Genomic DNA, 24,000 nt, shown 5'->3' with positions numbered 1-24,000 from the left:
TAAGTGTTGGCAACCCAGAAGCACCATACAGGCTTTCCCGTCATAGGTCAGTAAATTTAGCCTGAGCTAAAATCGAGATACCTTTATACTGACATAAGCTCAGACCTGAAGCAGACCTGGGCCCCATTTCATAAAAAGTTGATATCATAGCAACTCTTGCTAGAGTGGCAATTGTCATAGTAACAACAAGAATCCAGCTTCCTGATTGGCTGCTGCTATATGGAAGTTGCCATTCCAGCAAAAGTTGCTATCCTAACATCTTTTATGAAATGGGGCCCTGATCTACTTCCCAGAAAGATCAGAAATTAGCTACCACTTCCAGCACATATCGAATGAGCTAGTTTAAATCTTACCCAATTATTCCCTCAATGACTATAAATGAGTATTTAGAATAGGGCAGTATGTTACACACGTCATAACAGTGCTGAATTGGCGCTGGGGTTGCTATTGCCGATTGCTATTAGAGATTTGGCCACCATATCATAGAAACGTGTCAGTGTACATTTTATAAACATGAGATGGCACTTGTTACACAACGCTGTAACCTGGAGTATGACAGAACCCTAGATGATGGCGTGCCATATCATCATACATAAAGGTGATCTGTTGACATGAATTTAACACGACTAGTCAATCAGAACAAAAAAAAAATCTAGCTCAAATATTGATAATTTGAAAAAGTAATAAATTAAAAAATAAAAAATCTTCTTTCAAGATATCACCCTTGCACACCAATAGTCAGTGATACGTGTGCTGATAGATGGCGAAAAGCAAATAGAGACATTACATATCTGTACCAAAAAGATAAAACATACAGTTCCTTGTCCAAAATGCAAATTATTTCAGGTAAGATCATATATTATCACAAGCCACAGAATATTTGTATGTAGGCCTATTTGAGCCTCTGTGCACAACCAAATAGCCGTTGTCAAAGAGCTTTTCTCCATAGTTACAATTACAGTTTGTTATTACTAAGGTTGATTATATCGAAAAGTTGGTCATCCCAAAGTGAAATAATGTTAATCAATCTTACAGTTCATTGGTCCAAAAATGGGGGAAAAAAGGGTTTGTAATCCAGAAGGTACGTTAATCTGAAAAAATAAAATAAAATTCGATATTCCAAAGGTTCGTTAGTCTGAACCTCTTTATCATTTCAGACAGCTTAACATTCAGAATAACAAACTTTATTTTATTTTCGGATGAACAGAAAAATGAAATAAGTTTTGATATTCCAATCCGCCTCCACGCAACACCTAATCTAAAAGACAATATTTCTGGTTCCACTTCCTTCGCTTATGACTATTGGTGCTAGTGAGTGCTAGTACAAATAATAGTCCAACAGTCTTTGGTTGTTGGTGCTAGTGAGTGCTAGTACAAATAATAGTCCAATAGTCTTTGAAAAAGACTAAGCCATATGCTGTAATCAGAGTTCGTTCATGTCATAGAATGCCAAAATTGCCAAATTCAGCTTGGGAATATTGAGAATCTCAATTGTCATTAGAGCGCAAAAGGACAATAAAACAAACACACAGAGACCTCAGACTTGCCCAGTGGAGCTACAAACATTTGAAATTTATACTTCAACTTGACAGCAATAACATAATATAGACAGAAGCACAAAGTTTTTGTTTGCATTATATGTATATGGTGTAGAAGCTGCACAAGCAATCTACGTATTCACCCCTTGACAGCCATAAGACTCTTTAGACAACCTTTATACTCAAACATACAACGCTTCTGTAGATGGTACATGCTTTGATAGCACTCTGGGAATTACTACTGTGATACCAACTACATCCCAACTTTAACACCTCATAAATCTTTTACCTGGGAAAAAAAAAGAGGAAGCTATTTCATTCTTGTCAGATCGCTAAAAAAAAAGTAAGAAAACATTATCAGTCCCTCATTAATCAACAAATAGGTAAGTGAGTTTTAGAATTCGGTTTTGTTATATGGAGTAAAAAAAAAAAAAATCACACAATCAATTTCATAAATAGAAACTGTCAGAATATGTTTTCCCCAGTAGCAATGTAGTTCCAGCAGTCACATGATATGCAAATGAGATAAGGTGACGGCATCATCACTTACAATTTTTTTGTTCTTGTTTTAGTGAATTGAAGCTGGCCAGAAGTCCAAAATTTCTTGCCACGGATAAGGCCGCCAGCTCCAGTTAAAGGGACTGCACAGTAGTGGTTGAGGTGAGGATTCAGCTTGTAACGTTTTGCAATATATTAGAAATCATTCTATGAAATGTTAAAGAGCATACAATTCTAAGGAGAATCAAATGTTTACAAAATGTAGCACTCGGTAATTGCTCTCTTTTAGCTTTTGCTGTTGTTTCTAAGAAAATTTCTGCTTGTATGACTTAATCATTCACACGCAATTTCCAGTTTTACAGTAGTTTGCGCTTTCATAATTATTGAAATATGATCGGCTATCATAAATACACCACAGTAAGTGGAAAGTATGCATTTTTAATGGCACACAGTGGGGAAATTAGGGCATATTACAGAACAATCAACGCAGTGCAGTGTGAATTTCACAAATAAGGAATAATTACAATACAAACACGTACCACACACAACGACACACACGCACACTCAGTAGTGGGCAAAGTACTTTGGCAGGGTGACCTACACATATGCAGATCAACATCCCTACTTATGCACAGTAAAAAAATAAGAATGATAAAAAATAAGAATGCACACACACACACACACACACACACACACACAAAAAGTATATTTTTCTTATTTTCTACAAATATGCTATCATACAATTGTACAAGTGGAGCTGAACTATTATCATTAAACGTTGAAAAAAAAGTGAATACAACAGAATGACTCAGCTTGTGTTTGTGTATTTGTAGATTTGAAATGGGACAAAAACACAACTTTTTTTTTAAATTTTTGATGGAATCTTTTACTTTCTATGGCAATCTATCTCCATGTCAAGATATTAAAATCAAACCATGATCAGAGAAACCCATTATTTGAAATTTCTGCACATTACACAAAGCCTTCACATGGGTAATCTTGTATGTTATCAGACTTTCAGCAATCTTTAATAGACTTAACAAAAATAAAAATACCACAAAGGGCCTTGATTGTATTCATGTGAGGAAAAATAAGAATAAAGAGTCATGCTAATACCTATTTATCTCTTAAACTACAAATATCATAAGGCAGCTCTTGAAGTGCAGAAACATTGAGTAAAAGAAAGCAGAATTTCCACACAAGGACTAAATTTGGTATAAAACAAGGTACATTTTAACATTTATTTTAAACTAAACATTATTTCAAACATTTGAAGGCTTATTGATTGATTGAAGCATATGTTGCCATTAAATCATTCAAATACTTTCTGACTGGGATTAATGATGTATTCAAATAACTATAATCAACTGAGAGTCTAAACTGAACTGACAGTCATGGCATGGTAAGGAAAGTCACTAGAAACAAATGAGTAGGTCATAAACCAGAGGACACCACTGCACCTCCAGATGATTTTAAGATTTTTGCATTTGAACAACTATAAATTAGTTATACTGAGGACAGAGTTTCAGAATTTGTGATAATTGGGATGAAGAATAAGAATATTTTCAAAATTTAGGACAAATTGCAATGAACAAGGATGATGACATGGCAGAGACACCATAAGAATGCATGAGTTGGGGCTCAAGGAAGCAGAACAAAAGAAGAAGGCATGCAAAGATTCTACACAGGTGAACTCGCAAGCAAGCGGTATTGTAATAGAATTACACTGCTACATTTCTGAAATATGTGAACCTCCTATGTCATCATCCTTGTTCAGTGTAATTTGTTTAAGGTTTTTCAAACTATTGTTTCTCTGTTCAAGAACCACAATAAATTCCACAAATATAAAGATGAAGTTGTCAATTTATGTATTACATGATGTGAAATTATGAAAATCGTCTGGAATGTCCCTTTAATAGCAAAGAGAGCTTAGCAAGGATGTAAAATATGGGACACCCATCAATCTCTATCTCAAGTGTAGTCGCAGATCCAATCCAGACACAGTTTATATTTACATCCGAGCTCGATCCATCTCGACAGATGACACAATATCCTTGTCTTGCAGATTACAAAGTTTCTTGTTGGTCAGATTCAGTTGAATGATCCACTAACGATGCATCCAATCACTGTCATAATTCACCATCCCAATATGATTCATCTATTATATCTTTTTCATGTTTGAATAAAGCTTTTGATATGACTGGCAAAAGATGTAGTGTTATTTTCTTTCTTTTTGATAGTTCAAACATCATCCCCTTCAAGATAAAAAACAATAAATAAAAAGACCAAAAGTGTCTGTTGGATATACTTGTAAGGATGCCACTGACCTTGTTTTCTGCTGGTTGCCAAGACAACAGAGACAATGATGACACAGAGGAGAAGGATGATGCAGAAGACGATGAGGAGGCGCTCCAGCGTGCTCCGGTCCCACCACAGCTTGACCCCAATCGAGGCACCTTTCCACCTGGTATCGGGGGCCCCTTTCCCTTTCAGGTGCCTGAAACGCACCTCGGGAGGGGCGTTGGATGCTACCTCCATCTTGTCCGAGCTGCGAGTGGCGGAGCTGGCCGCCGCACCGTTATTAGCGGTGTGTGCGACTGCATCCTCATCGTCACCCCCGCTGAGCGACGAGCGCTCATACTTCACCATCTGTGCAAAGGAGGGGAGAGGAGAGTGAGAGAGGGGAAGAGGAGTGACAAAAATCTGTTATGGGAAAGAATCAAACTGGACAAGCACATCTTCTGTTTCTGTTATTATTGAATCAAACATGTAACTGCTACTAGTAATATGGAAATATGGGTACATGCAGCCTCCCTACCTTTGCTTCTCAGTCTTTTGATGCAACATCAGGGTGCTCTCACAAGCATCTATAAGAAACATTTGGCAAGCAGATGCCTGAGACTTCATATTGAAAGGAGCAATTTTCCATGCAGATCAATTTTCCCTCCCTCTGGAGACTTTACTGCCATCATCAATGTCCCCTTGGGAATAATGGAATAATCCGGGTGAAGTCATGGCTTCTCAGGAGAGAGAGAGCGTGGTGTGTGGTAGAGTGGTTGAGTGAGAGTAAACTCAGGGCAACCACTTTAACACTGGCCTGATATCCTACATCTCCTACAGTGTACCTCTCTCCCTATCTCCCTCTGTCCACTACTCACTAACACACACACACACACACACACACACACACACAAGTGGAGACAGGAAGCTGATGACTATATCTTTCATCTCTGCTCATCCTAAAACTGTAGTTTTTAAATGGTCAATAGTACCTTGTACTTATTCATCAATGTCAAATGAACTGGGAGAATTATGTCACTGGTTGCTCATTTCTTCTAATGCATCCGAACATCAGATGTTCTCAGAGAGATTCTCTCTCTCTCTCTGCCTCTTTTTTTTTCTCTATCATTTTTTGCGTGCTTGCTCTTGTGTGTCTTTTGCTTATTTTTTCAAGGCGTGCAGTGCACAAGTACAACTGTATTTAACCTCTGATTCATATGCAAACATACAAGATGTATCTACATATCGTCGGCCTTATGCCAAAGGGGCCTTCAAGAACTTCCCGTTATGCCAAAAGGGCACTAAGAGTGTACAAAGTCTATAGCGTTAAAGGTACTGTGCAGTACTGGTTGAGGTAGGGATTCAGGTTTATGACATTCCAATAAAGTGAGATAATGAGAAACCTCTTATGAAATATGAAAGAGCATGTAATTTTAAGAAGGATTCAACATTTATTTGATGAAAATTGGTTTTCAAATGGCTGAGATATCAAAAAAAGTGATAATAATAAAAGGCGACAGGCCACGCCTTTTATTAGGCTCTCTTTGTTTCACCTTGTTTTTGGATATCTCAGCCATTTCAAAACCGATTTTCATCAAATAAACATTTGATACCCCTTAGAATTGCATGCTCTTTGACATCTCATAGAGTGGTTTCTGAATATCTCGCAAAACGTTAAAAGCTAAATCTTCACCTCAACCAGAACTGTACACACCCTTTAAGGGCCTTTTGGCATAACAGTGGAAGTGGTTTAAGGCCCTTTTGGCATAAGAGCGACTACTACTGCATATATTCAAATACTAATGTTGGAAAGTCTTGGGATATCTACCTGGATCATGTACACAACTGCTTTGGAGTGATACATTGTAACTTTGGGTGCATGGGAAACATCTTATTTCTTCTTTGTTTGTTTGTTTGTTTGTTTTTTAGTGTCATTTTTAAAGAGAAGCCAATATAATTGGAATGATGAAGAAAAACAATCTTAAAAAAAAATACCACCATTAAAATTTCATCCAGAAGACATATGGTAGTCAAAAGAGAATCGCAAGAATGACATCATCACAGCTAGGAAACAAAGCTGCCTCTTCCAATCTACTGTACACATCATTACTTTTGCATGGTAACATTTTCACGCTGAGTGGCTCAAAAACATATTTGCAGCTATCTAAATTAGCACTCTGCAATTGCCTAAACATATGATTTCTACCAACAATTTGTTCTGATATTTCCATGCATGAAAAACAATGTACAATTACTTTACTGCGTAACATGCAAACCGATGTAAGCACATCACACTTTAATTACACAAGTACACACATTTCATTTAATACAGACACATAAACAATCCATTTTACAATAGCTACTAGCATACACACATGCTATGCATATCAAGCATTTGTCAGCATATGACAAAACACAAAATTCAACTCATTCAAAATCTGCATTAAAAATCATTAAGAAGTTTTCGCAGCTTTTGGAATTCTTGTTAGCCAAAAGTAGCGTGAAAGCTGCAAAAAACAACAACTAATGGAATGCAAATATTTCTGCACTTACAGTCATGTCTTTGGTAAGGATAGCAAGCCATACATTTTGATGCCCTTTTTATTTGATATCTTTTTCATATTGAAGTTGTTTTAAATGTCTGATTATTTGTCTGATTTTGTTTTCTTCAAGATTCTGAGATTTGTTGTTTCAGTTTTTCCAGGGATTAATAGAGTTTGTAGAAACTCATTCTTATCAAAGTATCGAGGCAAAAAAAAACTGAAAATGATACCACAAACAAATGTTGTGGCAGCTTTATAAAAGCAGCATTTTCAATCACTTTTCTATATTGTGATTCAGATTTCCATTTATACAACACCTTATAAGAATGCAGCTATCTGATTGGTTGATTCATGTAACATTCAGTTAAAAGTACCATCGCACGCTGTGGCTGTCTGCTGTGCAATTTTGTTTGAGCAAAAATGGATAGTGCATGTATTCCACTGCACGGCTCTGATGTCACAAATAAACAAACATTTGCCACGCAAACTCAATAATTACAAGCGTGCTTGCAGCGCATACTTTTGTCACTCATTTTTGTAAACAACTTCAACCGATCGGTTTATCGCGTATGTAGGTACATACATACATGTACATTTGACGGCTGAATATGACTGTGCAGCTACTCGTTTGCCATTCACAAAAATGGTTGCCATTTCTGTGCTAAATTCAAGAGTCTGTGTGGACCACATCTGTTGATGTCCGAGGTGTTTGTATAAAACAAATTGTGTATGGTCTTACCTCATGCAATGGAACAAGATTTCACACTCCGTGAAAGATGAGATACCCTATTCGGCTCGTTGAATACAGCACCTCTACAGATGTATCTTTCACCTCGTGTGAAATATTGTACCATCGCACTCATGACCATTCACCATTTGTACTACTCATAACTAATTCCCACTTGTTATAGACTGGTTTACCACCAGACTGATTAGAAAAAAGTAACACATATCATCTATAACTGTATGATTCAATTCTTCATAAAATAGAATAGCAAAGAAATTTGAAGACAATCTTCGTAATAATAAATCCATTACGGGAGTCATCTTTAACACATTCTGTTGCAGTCAGGTCACCAAAATCAATATTTCTACAGTCTGCACAAAATTTTCATATTGTGATATTCAACTCACAGCCACAATTGTAACTTTCTACACTAGGCTTTTCTACTGTGACCTCTCACACTTTGACTTCACACATCATTTTCACCAGCCTCATCCCCAGCAAACCTCCAGATCATTATTTGTAATCCCATTTGAACTATGATTGTATGATACCGTGGAATGTTAGTAGGAGACAAGTCTTAGCTACGACTATCCTCAGGACATGTGGAGTTCGTGAGGCCAAGGTGCATGTGTCTGATTACTTGTCGCTACAAATAATATAATATGGAGATATTCAGGCACTCATCTTGCAAAGCAACTGAGGTGATATATTGAGGAGAATTAGAACCACAAAGTTCTTCAGATTTCAGCTTAAGTGCTTGAACACTTATGGAATGTGAAGTCTATAGTACACCATGCCTACTAAGGATAATGTTACTGCTACTACAGTAATTGATAACAATGATGATCGGATGACAGTAGTAGTAGTAGTAGTAGTAGTAGTAGTAGTAGTAGTAGTAGTAGTAGTAGTAGTAGTAGTAGTAGTAGTAGTAGTAGTAATAGATAAAATTAACAATAATATTAAATCACAGCAATAGTTTTGAATAGCGATGTCAACAATAACAACAAAGACTACATTACAAAGTATTTACACCATAGTTTTTGTTATTCAAGAATCGTAACATATTTTAGTAAAATTACAGAAAAAAAAGTACAATATTTCTTAAAGTGCACACTTAATAATGAGTATGAAAATGTAGGCCTACACAACTGCACAACACTTGCAATAAGACAATTGATTTGTATGAGTACACGGATTTCTTTCTACGCCACTGTACCTACACAAGCTTTGATACATGTACATGTTGAAATCAAATATTCCACTACCCACCATCGTACATTATATTGTTTGTTTTATCCCCATTGATTCACACTTTGCTCATTCATGGAAGAACAATTTCGTCTGCTTCATCGCATAACATTAATTCACTCATATTAATTTTCGCCTCTGCGCTGCATGTATGGCTACATCTCCACCATCCGCGGCATCACCACCATTTGAAGTCTGCGGCTTGGGGTAGCTCCCATGCTGGGTTCCACGCAAAGTGGACGAGAAATGTCAGACTCGTATAGCTGGCACCGATCTAACAAAACGGCAATCAGCTCTCGGTTGAGTGGACACAGAGTACGATGTTCCGATATGTACCTCTGTAATCACCATGATGTATTTTCTCTCTCTTTCTTATCATATATATTTCTCCCTCTCAAGCGCTCCCTCTCTCTCTCTCTTTCTTTCTCTCTCTTTCTCTCTCTCTCTCTGTTTCTTGTTATACTTACGCTTGGCACTGGTATTTCTTGACCACTGAGAAATCAGTTTTTGAGGTAAGATGGCCTTTTGTCAGTGCACTCCTGCCAAGGAAAACCACACAGCAGGAAAAGTGGATGTCTCAACGGATTTGGATCAGATGCTCAGCGCAAAACGAAGATGCTGCTTGAAAGTCACAATCCTAACTCCAATATCTCTCTAAGAATACAAAAACATGGCTACTGCATTTCCTGTACATTGCTGGGATGGAAAGACATGCCAAGGTGCGGCACATGTTTGTATTCCCAATGATGAAAATGTCAAGCTTTGGCCGGTTTCCTTTTTCAGCGGAATGAATCAAGGATTGTGCAATTCGACATTTTATGTTGCCGTTCCCGAATGGAAGCGAACGAGATACACTGTGGCGTACCTTTGATTAGCGCGAGCTGCGGTCGAAATTTGTTTGTCGAGAGGCGATGTCACTAGAGAAAATATTGTGGTGACAAAAGCAGCAGGGTAGATGAGGCGTGGGCCGAGCATTATCTACACGATACAACACGCCGCTAGCTCCTTACGGTTCGGCGAGGGAATTGATACAAGGTTGACAAACAGTACGGCTTGGCGTATGGCCTTGTTTTCGGGTGAACTTTCAAATCGGGATCCACTGGAGCTTAACCCACTCTCACTTTGGGCTTGAAACAGTTGCCATGGCAACACATGCATCACCGTGAATGAGTGGAGTAGCTGGCAAGAGCTTGAGTGATGTGGCCTATTCATGGAGGAGGAGCATCAATTTTCTTGCCAAGTTGCACCAAAGAAAAATTTAAAGGCAGTGATTACGCACAAGAGCATACACATAAGCGGTACTTTTTAACGAGCATATAGTCTCCCTCCAAATCAGGGGAAAAAATTAACACAATCTCTAAGACCTTGGCATACTCTACTATATTTCAAAAACTTGATACATCACCCCATATGTGGTCAGACATACAAATTGTAAACTGTAACTTGCTGCGCTTTCACTTCAGCCTTCATTTAATTCCTCAAAACTTGACCCAACGATTTTAGTTAGCAAGTCCACCCGCATGTAGAAATGTGCGTCATTGACAATAAAGTTTCCAGATACTTGTGTCAATACGCCACAAAAGCACTCAAGCAAATGCACCAATCAGCGAACAATGCACATCAACTCTCTGTGTGCCACATTTCCACACTCGTCTCAGGTGGCAGCTATAAAAACTTTGCACGTTTTTCTCAAATGCACAGCCACACATAAACAAATTGAAAAATCGCAATGTGCTACATACACTGTAGTATCTAATACTTAAAGGACAAGTCCACCTTCATATACATGTGGATTGAGTGAATGCAGCAATATATTAGTAGAACACATCAGTGAAAGTTTGGGGAAAATCGGACAATCCATTCAAATGTTATGAATTCTTAAAGTACCGGTATCTGCGTAGTCACTGCTGGATGAGAAGACTACTGTAAATGTGGTTTCTTTTGCGGTGGTTTTATTTTCACGATTTTCGCGCTTTGAAGTTGAACAGCGAATTTAACATCGCGCGAAAATGTTTTGAACTCGTCGCTCGTACAATGTTATCATTACCGACTGCGAATTTAAACACATGCGAAAAAGTCCACACCGATGGAAACCGTGAAAGTTTCTGTACGCGAAAGAAACCACTTTTACAGTACTACAGTGTATGATGTCATATATATGCGTACAACCATATAAAGAAAATAAAAAGAGAATTTCACAAAACTTTACTTTTTGAATAAAGTGCACATTTCTTCAACTTGTAACTGACATATGTTTAGGGTAATATTATTCCCCCTGCCTTCTGAAAGAGAGAAGTCAAGTGTTCTTTTGTTATGCGAGAAAAGTGAAAATATGTTGAATTTTCTTTACTTCTTTCTTTATATCGTTGTACTCATGTGACATCACAAGCTATAGTAATCTTCTCATCTAGCCTTGAGTGAGCAGAAACTTCAAAATTTATAACTTTTAAATGGATTGTCTGATTTTCCTCAAACTCTCAATGATGTGTTCTGCTAATATTGCTGCATTCACTCAACGCACATGTCTATGAAGGTGAACTTGTCCTTTAAAGGGGAAGGCTAGCAATTGATCTGTGGGAATCAGTGGAAATGCTGGGAGATGATTGTTCCAATCCTTATGGGATTCATTCAAGAGTTCATTGTATATCTATTGTTGTGTGAAAATGATTTGCTTCAGAACGGTCTCATATTCAAGTAATGTTCAGATTAATGCTCCGTCACTGACCAGGGACGCTAACCTGGAAGCATTAAACTGCACATTACTTGAATATGAGACCATTCTGAAGCAAATCATTTTCACACAACAATAGATATACAATGAACTCTTGAATGAATCCCATAGGGATTGGAACAATCATCTCCCAGCATTTCCACTGATTCCCACTGATCAGTGATTACTAGCCTTCCCCTTTAAAGCATCGTAGCCACAGCTCTGCATAAAATTCACATCACAGCAAAGCTCGCGATTTCTCTACAGCTTTGCTGCACTGCATTTAAAGCAAAAACACTTCTGTGAAAAGCTACTGGCTTTGAAACAATGAATGTTTTGATACACAGCACTCACGCGCTGCAGTCACAAAAATGATGTGGCACACAGGCAGTTACTATACAGTGGCACAGAAAGAGTTCAGGGCTAGGAATTAGATACAGACTAGAGACAAACTCTCGTCATTTCAGCTTGGGCGGGAAAATAATCTCAGAGTCTGCATATACACCAGCAAAATATGTCACATGTACAGCAATTGTGCACACAACATAAGTTACACTACTGCTGTTGTTTCGCTAGAACGCATTATCAAGAATTTACATGATCTATCATTTAGTGCAAAATCTGAAGTGGTTTCCTTGAAAAATGTCTTCTCATTACCAAAACTATCAAAGAAAAAGTATTTAACTATGGGTGCGATCACTTTTGAGACAAATCAACTCGATGTTACTTATGGTTAAACCCATTGAGGACAGATTGAGTTTGCTTTAACACGCATTTACAATAGACAGTCTGCCCGAGTATTCTTGGGATTCCTCTTCAACAGGTTAAGCAAGTCCAATGAAAAATATGACATTAGTAGTGGGTATATGCACATATAACACCCAGTAGTAAGTTCATGGCTAACCTCTCGTAATATGTCAAATCGCAAACCCCAGTTAATCCTTTTTGGGTACAGTATTCACTCTCCTCAAATGCCCTCTTGGCTTCTGGTGTCCAGTGCCAAACAAACTGCTGGGGCTCCCTCGTGGTCAAACTTCCTTGTTACAAAAAGTCAAGAGTTGCTTTCAGCCTCCACTGGACTCAGACACGCAGCCCAACTCCTTGGGACTCAGCAAAACTGGAGCAGAACTGGCGTAAGACTTGGTCTTCACGTATGTCCATGAAACAGTGTTAGATGTGCATCAACTTACAGCGTATGTAGCATGCAGCGCAGTGAACCTTGTAACAAAAGTCAAATACACACAGATACATCGTATCTCACATTCACTCCACCCATCTTTAGCTCCTGGGGTCCAAACTCTGTCATGACCAAATATCACTCCCCCACATCAAAACAGCAACAAAAAGAAACTAGCTTCGGCAGCTCAAATAGGTGACTATCAGTATGTCAGAAAACATTTTACAGACAAAACCCATCCCCAAATGATATATTTAAATGTGCAATAACAACAAAAAATAAAAACAACAGCAACAACACCACCGGAGAGAATCAGTGCCAAGACAGAGGGACAACCAACCCGGGTCTGTTTCACATAGACTATTAGCAAAAGTGGGTTACTTTTCAGAGGACATTCCTATCGTTCCTCTCATGGGAAGAAAGGAAATATCTCTTTTACGGTACCCATTTCAGACTGGGTAAGATTAACCTGTTGAAGACTAGTCCCAACTATACTCAGGTAGGTGTCTATTGAAAACGTGTGTTATGACAAAATCAGCTCGTCCTCAACAGGTTAAACGGATACACCAAGGCAAAAGTCCTTGAAAATTTCTGAAAAGTCACGTTCAGTAAAATGCAATGCCACTCCGCATTCATGCTAAGTCAAATAAATAGAATAGTATGATCATTATCCCGTTCCGCACGGGAACCTGGTGGCCTGCTGTGATGGCTATGGGCATTTCAGAATTTAGTATGGAACAGGTTAAGTTTCATGAAAATCGGACATAAAAAGAAATCTGTGGCACTCTTACCCATTTTCTACGGGAACCTGGTGGCCTACGTATTTAGTCTATGAGGATTTCAGAATTCAGTATGGAATGGGTTAAGACATTTTGTGTGAGTGTGTTTGTGTGTGTGTGTGTGTTGTTGTTCTTTTTTTTTTTTCAGTCACAATCTCACTACACAAACTGGTTGAGCTGATGATTCCATGTCTTGCAGCTCAATAAATGAATCGAAATGAATTGATTTGAATTTGAATATGGAGTGCCACATTTGACTGCACTTTCGCTCTCATTGAAACATCAACGTAAAGTCAGCAATGTAAATTTGAGGATAAAAGTTCACCTCTTTAGTCCAAAGGTGATTAGGACTGAGTGATTCAATAAGACCCCGTTTACAGTGCGAGACTCGGCCTTGGACGAGCCGCGGCCGAGCTCACCTTCATTTCAGTGTAAACACGCAAAAGGCCAAATGCGAGGCCAAAATTGGCCTCGCATTTGGCCAAGCTCTGGATGTGGTCTCGGCCGCGGCCCAGCCCGGCCTTTTCTCAGTGTAAACGCAAACTGGGCCAAATGCGTGGCCAATTTTAGTCTGGCTTCCAAACCCTCTCCCTGTACTATTTCGCTGTTCAGGATATTAACCCCCTCAATGTCGAAAACTAGTATAGTTTAGGGTGGTTTTGTCCTGCAAAGGATTTTTTCCTTCGGCAAAGGCCTTTGCCCGAACGGTGACTTCGTCGCCACGGAATCCAGTGGGCAAAGGATGTGAAAACAAGACTATACCAAATTGCGTTTGTTTACAAGCAGAGTGCCACTACGACAAAATATTGAAAGGTTTGAATTACCGCGGGGCCCGAGCCCGGCAGTGTAAACGCACAAAATTTCGGGGCTCGGCCCCGCAATTGAGGCTGGGCTCGGCCGCAGCTCGACCCAGCCCCGCACTGTAAACGGGGTCTAGGAGACTCTTCACCCCTTTCAGTAACCTTCCTGCTGTTCTGAGCTAAGACGTAAAATTTCTAGTTTATGAATGGGTCGGGCCAAAGTGGCCCGGCCAGGCGCGGACTATTTTGGCGCTGCTTCAGCCTAGTACCAGGTGCGGGCAAGGCTCGAGCCTGGCGACGATCAAAGAGTTTATGACTGGTAGCAGCGCCAGGCTCGGGCCAAAATTACTTGCATGGTCAAAGGTCAAAATTACCAGGTCGTGCCTCAGCCGGAGCGTGCATTCAGTTACCATGGAAGTTATCCTTTACGTGGCCGAGTTCGTGAATGGATCATCGTAAAAGTAGCGTGGCTCTGCTGTACTTGGTAAGAACAATTTTTATTGCTTGGCGCGGGCCAATTTAGTTTGGGCCAGGAACTGGCAAAAAATGCACAAGTTACTGAAAGGGGTACAAGTTCCCAAAGATACTCCTCTACTAACTATAATAATGTCACAGAATGAATGGAAATTCCAATACCACGTGCAATTGAATGAGACAGACAAAATTAACTGAATGTAGCAATGATATCAAAATTAATGTAGGACAGACCTGCATGATGAAAAAGCAAGTTTTTCACCTCACACATCACTCATTTTTCTCCTAAAACGTGTGCTACATTGTAAGTTGGAAATTTGCATGAATTTTGCTGCAATCTCAGTTGAAAAGGGAACAGTGTGACACAGACATTAGCACTTCCTGCACTACCGGGCCTGCTTATGTATATTACAACTAGGTCAAATTTTGATCGATTAAAGTACTAAATGCTCACAAAAAATCTTGGTAAGATTAAGTAAAGCGTTTGGCACAAACAGTGTTAATCAAAATGAATTCTGCTGTCTCACTTTACACTGCCTGCTGCAAATAATCTACCTGTGAAGAAGAAAAGAAACCATGCACATGAAGAATTAACTCACTGAGGATGCACTGATTTCGCAGTAATGCACAGTTCCCATAGACAACCACCCGAGTATATTCCAGACTAGTCTTCAACACGTTAAGTATACCTGACACAGCCAAGCTTTAAATTGATTTGTCTCAGACATTACAGCAGTTTATTTCAGTCGTATGCTCAATAAGTCTTGATAGGCAGAAGTATTTTCAATAAAAATGTATTATATAAATGCTGAGGTATCTTGATTTGTTGTGTGTTTGTTTTTGTTTTTTTCAATCAGCTTTGAAATCTCTTACAATGGACTATTAGAGAAAATGTTGTGTGGATTTGCTGATTGGAATGCTTCATCTGATGTACAATTTACGTCAGGTCCTGTCATTCAATAGGCTTTAAAAAAAGTACACGGCTACACGGGCTGGAATTACTCGAGTAAAAAAGAAAAAAGGCTTAAATCAATCAGAAATATGTATTTTGGGAAAGCCTCGATTGCAAGAGCAGAGAAGCTGAAAATGTCAAACACATATAAATACACATGTGGCTCCATATCAAATGGACAACAGCACTGGCAAAGGCAAGACAGGTAAGCTACGCAAAAACCCCCTCTAATGCACGTTTTGGATCGGTAATGGTAGGGTTGCTCTCTCAGATCTTAACTCACAGATCAATAGAAGATCCACAAAGCTTGCACTACGGCACGTACTGCATCTTGAAATGATGTAAGTGACATTTATCTTTGCACAAACATGACTAAAAATAAAAAAGGGACAAAGAGGTACTCTTGATGGTGCTTATCACACAGTACAATTATGACTCCAGTTTTCATTATATTTCACAAAATATATTTTATATACCACAGCAAAATTAAGCTTCTGTCAACCTTCATATTTGACTGGCTTTACAGCTTTTGTCCACTTCCGTGGACTTTCTTCATCTGCATGTATACTCCAGAAGGTGTGAGGGAATCTTTCTTCTTGAGAATAATGGTTGGGTGATGTTTAATTTTAATAGTTTTATCTATGTATCAATCTTTCCCCCAATCGCTGAGGAAAGTTTTCTGTGTGACATTTTGTATACTATGCATGACTATGACATGCAGATAAACTTTTAATTCTCAACAACATTTATTATAAATTAAAAATGAAACAAAGCAAAACTCTGACAAATATAGCTGTTATGAAATTGTTCTATATTTCCTGCTAGAAGAATGGCCATTATCACTGCATTATACAACAAAATGGCACTTTAAGTCAAGCATAGTACAGGTTCTAAAATATCATTTGATAGCAAACAGGAAACTTTGGAGATCAGTATTACCAATATGTACTTGGAATGATGATAATAGAATAACTGACACCAGTGCCAGTGAAGACATTTTTTTTTCTTGAATCTAAAGGGAAATTCCAGACCAGTTAAAAGTTAGCCTGATAAGAAAGAGTAAACTTGATAAACACAAAAAATGACCAGAATTGAATTAACAAAAAGTTAAGCAATTGTGGAGTTTCAGTGATTTTCACAACAATTCTTAAACAGTAAATATGAACATGCAAATAGCGGGTTGATGAAGTCATCACCTTACAACATGCTCTGTATTTTATACACAAAATTTTAACTTTTTATTTTTCTAGTTTAAATGCAGCTACTGTATATCATGCCATAGTCTATCTAACTGAACATTATTCTGAAGTTATGCAACCAGGAATAACATTATTTTTCATTCTTTTCAAGCAGAAAGATTCATTTTTACTCAGGTTTTTAACACGATCAACAGAAATCTATGACGTGATGGTATGATCAGCTGATTCATTTGCACAGTCAAATAAACTGTCCGAGAACCGTTTTTGCAAAATCATAAAAACTTTTCAATTTCATAACTTCCCTAATTTTTATCCCCTTTTGATCAAATTCTAATGGTTGTGCACTTACGAATTTTTCACTCTTTCTTTTCAGATTGAGCTGTAATTCCCCTTTAAGAATGTACAATTTTTACTCAAATGCCACAAAACTTTGAGACCACAATTTGTATTTCTTTATTTCAGTGCAATATATTTTATGAAAACTTAATCACAAACTTACAGTCGTTTGCTTTGTGATCTTCTCTGCCAAGTGTAACCCTACCCCCACTTCACGACTTCCCATCACAAGCAAACAAATCAACATCTCAAATTCAAAGTCAACCACCACTCGGAGCTGAAAATAAAGGCAAAGGGATAGACTGTTTTGACTTCATGTGTGACCTCCGTCATTCAGCAGAATCTCTTTAACCTTTCGCCCCGCTCCCCCTGGAACAAATTTCAACAACAGACCCCGTGGTCCTGTACCTCTCACTTCCTAGCATTGCACGCCCAGGGCAGCCCCAGAGATGGGGATTTTGCCTGCGAGCTAATATCTGTCAGCCAGTTTTGCCGGGCAGGCAACGCCGCCCTGTTTTTTCGGTCAGAAATCGGCTCGCAGGAAGACAAACAATCTGTCAGACAGGTGCAATTGTCAAGAATAATCACAAGGTGGTGGAAAGCAGTTTGGATTGTTGGGGGGGGGAGTAGGGTAGAAGGAGGGACAGGAAGAGACAGACATGGAGACTGCAGATAGACAGAGGAAGAGAGAAAAGAGATGGGGCAGATGGTTGCACTGGAACTACCAGCAGGTGGCGCCCTCCAACTTAGGCACTACAGGCAAGATTGAGTGTTGCTCAAGCACTGATGGAAACAGCATGCATCAAGCTTTAAAGGCATGATTTACAATTTGCAGATGAAACAAAAACCCAGCATTAGTGCTTCAAAATAGTTCTGAAATGTGAGTTAAGGATAGAAACAACCAATGTAAAAATTTGAACCGGTATAATCAATGTTAAGTATTGTTAAGTGAACAACAGTTAAAATAAAAATGTTTCCAGACTAAACCATCTACAGTTATGGTTTAATGAGGAAAATAGTGATATCTCCTTATATTTTAGACTTTATTGCAAAAATTTTATATGGTAGGATGTTTTGTGATACAACTGATCTACACATATGCATCAAAAGTGATATCTTACACATTTTTTTAAATCACTGCTCCAAAAAGTAAACATGACCTTTAATAACTCTTTTTACATGCCCTGGCATTCAGTTATATACTTGTCATGCTTTTTCATCAGCATTCAGTCAATTGTTCCAAATCTGACCTAGGTTAGCCATTCCCAGGGATGCCAACTTTGTAAAACAGCCTTGCAGCATTTTGAGGGCAAAAAAAGAGAATTTATGTTGCCAAAACAGTATTTTAACCTTTCTTGCGATAGACATATTATACAAGTTAAATTTGGGAAAAACAGTATTTTCTATAAGGCTTGGAGTGTTTTTCGCCAAAAAGAAAAAGGAATTAATGCAAAAAGTTGGCATCTCTGCATTCCACTCGACCATTATGATGTGCCTCAGACCAATAGAGAAGGCCATGGTAACACATAAGGGAGTATTAACCTGTTGAAGACGAGTCCTGTGAGTATACTTGGGCAAGTGTCTATGGGAAATTTGTGTTGTAGTGAAATCAGCCCGTCCTCAACGGGTAAATAGAGGATCAGATAATTTTTCTTTCATTGGCAATTACAGTCAACCACCTATATTTGTAAGTTGACCTCGCATAAGTCGAATAATCAACGAAGTTCAAGGTCTTTCCAAGGCCTCTTCTCTTTATATTCTATTGATTTTAATCCCTCAAAAGTCAAATCTTTCTCTAAGTTGAAGTTATTTTGGCACTTCAAACAGATTCGAGTTAGGCAAGGATGACGATACTTCCAAGTCAGCCATGTCAATCAGTGAAGAAAGCACTCAAGATATTTATGCTGATCAGCCAAGAAAGTGATCCGATGAATATGTAGAGTAAGTAGAATAAGGATTCAAAAGATGATCAACAAAACATACACACGTACTTCATGGTTCAAACAGGATCTGTAGTATGTATGCTTACTTCCATTTGTTCAACTAAAGTAAGAGTCAAGGAAATGTCAAGGCATAACAAATTTTGAGCAGTGATCAAGGATCTATGACTGAGACCCCTCTTCAGCCATACTTCCTACATTCATTATAATCTTATCAGTGGTAATTCACAAATTTATAACTTCACAATTAGCATCTTGCTACGGGTAATTTACACAGTTGTACATGCTATACTGGCCATGCTAAACTGACCATATACTGAAATACTACTTTTCCTTTGAAAATCAGACCTGTCACTTTTTTCCATAGCCATGATTTAATCACAAGATGAACCTACAACAACAAAGGGATCACAATCTAGGAAGCTCCACACCTGGAGAGTTACCTACCTCTGGCCAATAGAGGGCAGCATGCCACTTGATATGACCAACAACATTGCTTTCATTCATACCATGTAAGGATAGTGCTATGGAATAGAACTTGTCCGACATAAGAAAAGAAAATAACCCTAACACGATATTCAGAATTACCCCTCTGATGATTAATGCCTAAAAATAAAGTAATCACACCACATAATGACCTTGTTTTTGGCTACCCACAGTCATAGAATGGGATAGGAAAGACAATGCGATACATTCACTGCCCACTAAGGTGGCACTGGAAAACTTTGAACACCACCAGCAAGCAAATACATTTGGAATACCAGTATGTGCATCAAAGCATACGCTCATCAGTAATGATTGACTTCAGTCAAGATTGTTTGGCTGTGTGTATTCTTACACAGATACAATTATACTTGTATCAATGATCCCAAAGCTGTATATCTTTGTGGCATAAAAATGAATGTCTGGAAATCCCCAAAATGAGCACGTGAAATGATTTTTCTAGCACTAACAAGTAATTGCTGTTTCAAGAAGACTACATGAAAAAACTAATATTTGTATGCCACCTAACAACACTTGATTCAGCATGGTTAAACAGTAAGCCCAGGTTTGTATACATCTCATGAGAGAATTCTAGGACCACAAACCCAAGCATTCATCGCTTTGAAATGTGCATTGCACGTACACTCGTGTACACAAAATGATTTTCAGCACTTGATTGAGAACACGACCATGCTATTCTCATAAGTAACCCTAGATTAAAAATGACAGAAATGGCAAAATGAAAGTGCATTTGCCTTAACTTCATACATGATTCTTAGTAATACCCCATTGTCTTCTGCCTCAGACCATGCAATAAATTTGTCTACGACATTTTTCCAATTTTATTTGGGGGGGGGGTGGATCATACGTGAAATATGGGATACAGTGTATGTGTTCAGCTTCATCTAGGAGCATCGAGCCATTCATTGCACAAACTCTTAGGGACGGGCCGGGGTAGATCTGTGGGGACAGTGCAGTAACGGTGCAGCTACCATGCGGCATAATCTGCGTGAGACCTCCCTCTAGTGCCCATGTTGAGATATCTTGCAGTGCCACCTACAAACTGTCTATATGGGCTTAAACTTTTGACTTTGTTTTTTGAAATTGTATAACTTCCTGCTAAACAAAATCCTAGATGGCTGCAGACCCAATGTTTTTTGGAACAACCAAAAAAAAAGACAAATAAGTAGGACTTTTTATTAAAGATTTTATAAACATGGGCAACAGATTTACCTTTCATGATCTAATTTGACTTTTCTATTTTATTTGTTTTTGCCATTTCCTCCCACATGGAAGGCAGTTGTCTCAACTTTGTATACAATGCTGCGCTAGGTGCACATTTCAAAATCTCTTCAAACATTTGCTCTGCATACAAGCTACGCTTTTCAATGTGTGAGTGTATGCACAAGACTGGCTCATGTTACAATACTCTCTCTTAAAAACAAAAACAAATAATCACCCCAATTATAAGGCATGTGTGCATTGCAGTTAAGTGACGAGTGCTTCAGAAGTTAATATAAAGTGGGGTAGTTCTTTCCTCGGCTATGGAAACATGAAAGGCAAAAAAGGGAGTTTCATGGACATGAATTTTTCGAAATGATTGCCTTATTCTGACCTTGGGAATTGAAGGGATCCTCTCTTTCTATTGAGGAGCCTTCATTGTTGCACAAACCCTTTTAGAAAAGAGCTGCTACTAGTACAGCTAGCGTGAGAGAAACAAAATTACAAACAATGGTGCATATATCCCAAAATTATCAATATATTGCACATTTACAACCATTATGTCACCTCTGTGGTAGAAGAAAACTGGGAATTCTTGCTATGAGACTGTTTTGGAATGGTTTCACCACACAGTTCAATACAATACAACCATACAATACGATTTAATTTATGTTTAGTACACTCTTCCCTCAAGACTTTGGGTGCTTACAAAATTACAGAAATTGAAACTTTGAAAACAGAAATTTGCACAGAGAATGATACATTATACAATTTTGAATAGTTGTCAATTATAAAAAAATATTTGAGCACGCTTCCATCCACATTTGAACATCACAAAGTAGGTTTAGAGGCAAAAGTAATACCTGCTCAGAGCTAGAGTGTGGATTCGAAATATATATGTTTCATAGCTATTATAAAGGAGTTTGGGGAATGTTTGCAATCTTGTGATCTTGTGATGAATGGAAATGACATCACTACAGCTTGACATGGCAAAATCATATGGCAGACATGACACTAACAGTCAAGGTCATCACTGACAGCATGAAGGAAGACCCATTCATTTACAATACAAATGTGACCCGCTACAACAAAAGGATCCGAAAGTCGAGGGATGTCAATTTTCTGAAAATGAAATGACAGTATTTCCTTACTCTTCTGGTTTAATTTCATATATAACATGACTCACAAAAGAACACAGTAGAGAAGATATTGATGATTTTATAAGAGCATGTTGAGTGGTGCAGAAAATCAGCATTTCGAGAAAACCGCCTTCAAAGTTGTTGTTTGTTTTTTTCCGACGCAACCCTGATCAAGGGGAGGTAAGACAGTTTTCACCTCTTGACAACGAAAGGTCCGTTCATAGCAACCTCCGCAATGTTTACTCAAGCTTAGCACCAGCGGTCTACACACGACCAATCAGTAACCAGGATGCCACCGAGTGACCAATAAGATCACTCCCTTGTTGCTAGGGGCTGAGTCTATCTGCGGCACTAAATCCAAATATACGGACACGTTTCTGTTCAGTTGAAAGTCGGAAACTCATGGCCAAGAAGAATGCTAGTTTCTTGCCTTTCCTTTGATCATTTAGCTGCGAAATTTTGGCAGATGATTCCAGACGAAACACTAGACTACAACATAATGCCCAAAACAAAAATTTGTTCGTTTTGACCGATTTATGATGGTCTGACATCAAACTCGATTTCTCGGCTCGGCAATCAGCGACTTTCGGATCCTTTTGTTGTGGCAGGTCACAAATATTCTTTCTCAACACTCAGAAGAGTTTGAAGGTTGTCTTTTTTTTCATATCTGCGGTGGGGGAGGGGGACAAAAAAGCATTCAGCACCATAACATCACTCTGGAGAGTATATTTTTACCTACGGTATCAATCTTGAATCCATCTTCACTTTGCTATCACAGGTTGCTGATGTAACCTATGGCAATGGAATGAATTTGCACTGACACGAATGAAGCTTTAAATAGTATGTCTCCTCCCACAGCCACCTCCCCCTTCCTCCTTTTCCCTTCTCTCATCCCATCTCCCTCCCCCACCCTATCTCCCTCCTCCCCAATCCACCAATCCTGTATACACCCCCTGGGGGTATGGAGAGACCCGACAGGAGACAATACATGCAAATTTGCTGCGGCTGAGCACACCATGTTTTCGTCTTCCATCTCTGGGACACTACCCTCCCTCATCCACCCCCTCCCCAACCCCCCTCCCCTCCCCTCCCCTCCCATCCTGCCCCCAGTTATCCACTGACTCTTCATTTGTTTTTGATGACCTTCGTTCACATATGATGCACACTCACCCACTCGGCATCAATCCTAACACAATTGCCTGCGATGTCTAAATGCCTCGATCACGGACGTCAGATGTATTTGGGTCAGCCGACCGCCACTGCAAAGACGACCCTTCCCATTGATTGGATTTCGACAGGTTACAGCCATGGCACAGTGCTTATTTGGCATAACACTTATACAATGGCCTGTGCATGTTGCTTTGTGCCTTTGATACATATGGACAGAATTTAATAACATTTATTGAAGTCCCTCTTCTCACCTGTGCTGTGTGAATCTTGTGTGTACCAATTCACTAGTTTGCTATTTTATCCTAAAGACAGAGGAGATGATGCTATTTCCAGCACACTGTACTTGTTTGTTTCTACGGTTGGTCAGTAATATAATCCAAACACCTATTGATCGACCCTCCTAGAATAGCAAAGGGAATCAAAAATGTGCCAAGAAATAAACAACTTTAACTCTGTGATGATATGGAAAGTTGTCAAGATCCATGCATTTTTAAAAATCCTTTTACAATAACAATGTGCTTTATTTATTTGTTTGGTCTTATTTTTTTGCATGGCAAATAAGTCTACTGGTATTCCCACTTTGTTGATCTGAATAAAAAAAAATTAATGCTTTTCTGTTATTCCTATAAAGAGAGATTCTGCTTTATTATCAAGATAGTGCACACTGTTTTGTTGGTGTTATGGTAAGTGACAGTTGACAAATTGTAATGTAATTTACATCGATGCAATTTTCATGGCTGCTTGATGCGGAATTCAAGGTGATACATTGAGGCTGACATTTCTCAC

At 38.7% G+C, this 24,000-nt stretch overlaps 1 protein-coding gene across 1 annotated transcript in view; it reads right to left on the bottom strand.

Annotated features, from left to right (window-relative positions):
• Window positions 1-24,000, bottom strand: part of LOC139727036 (endothelin-converting enzyme homolog) — a 182,199-nt gene that overhangs the window by 80,526 nt on the left and 77,673 nt on the right. The window contains exon 3 of the mRNA XM_071638016.1: window positions 4,364-4,685. Coding sequence (XP_071494117.1) covers window positions 4,364-4,685 — 322 coding nt within the window. The remainder of the gene's footprint in view (window positions 1-4,363; window positions 4,686-24,000) is intronic.

This window comes from Diadema antillarum, unplaced genomic scaffold (assembly GCF_040938485.1).
Source record: "Diadema antillarum isolate AM-2024a unplaced genomic scaffold, OU_Dant_1.0 seq00000112_RagTag, whole genome shotgun sequence".
Taxonomy (NCBI): domain Eukaryota; kingdom Metazoa; phylum Echinodermata; class Echinoidea; order Diadematoida; family Diadematidae; genus Diadema; species Diadema antillarum.
This window is presented reverse-complemented; position numbering and strand designations above follow the sequence as displayed.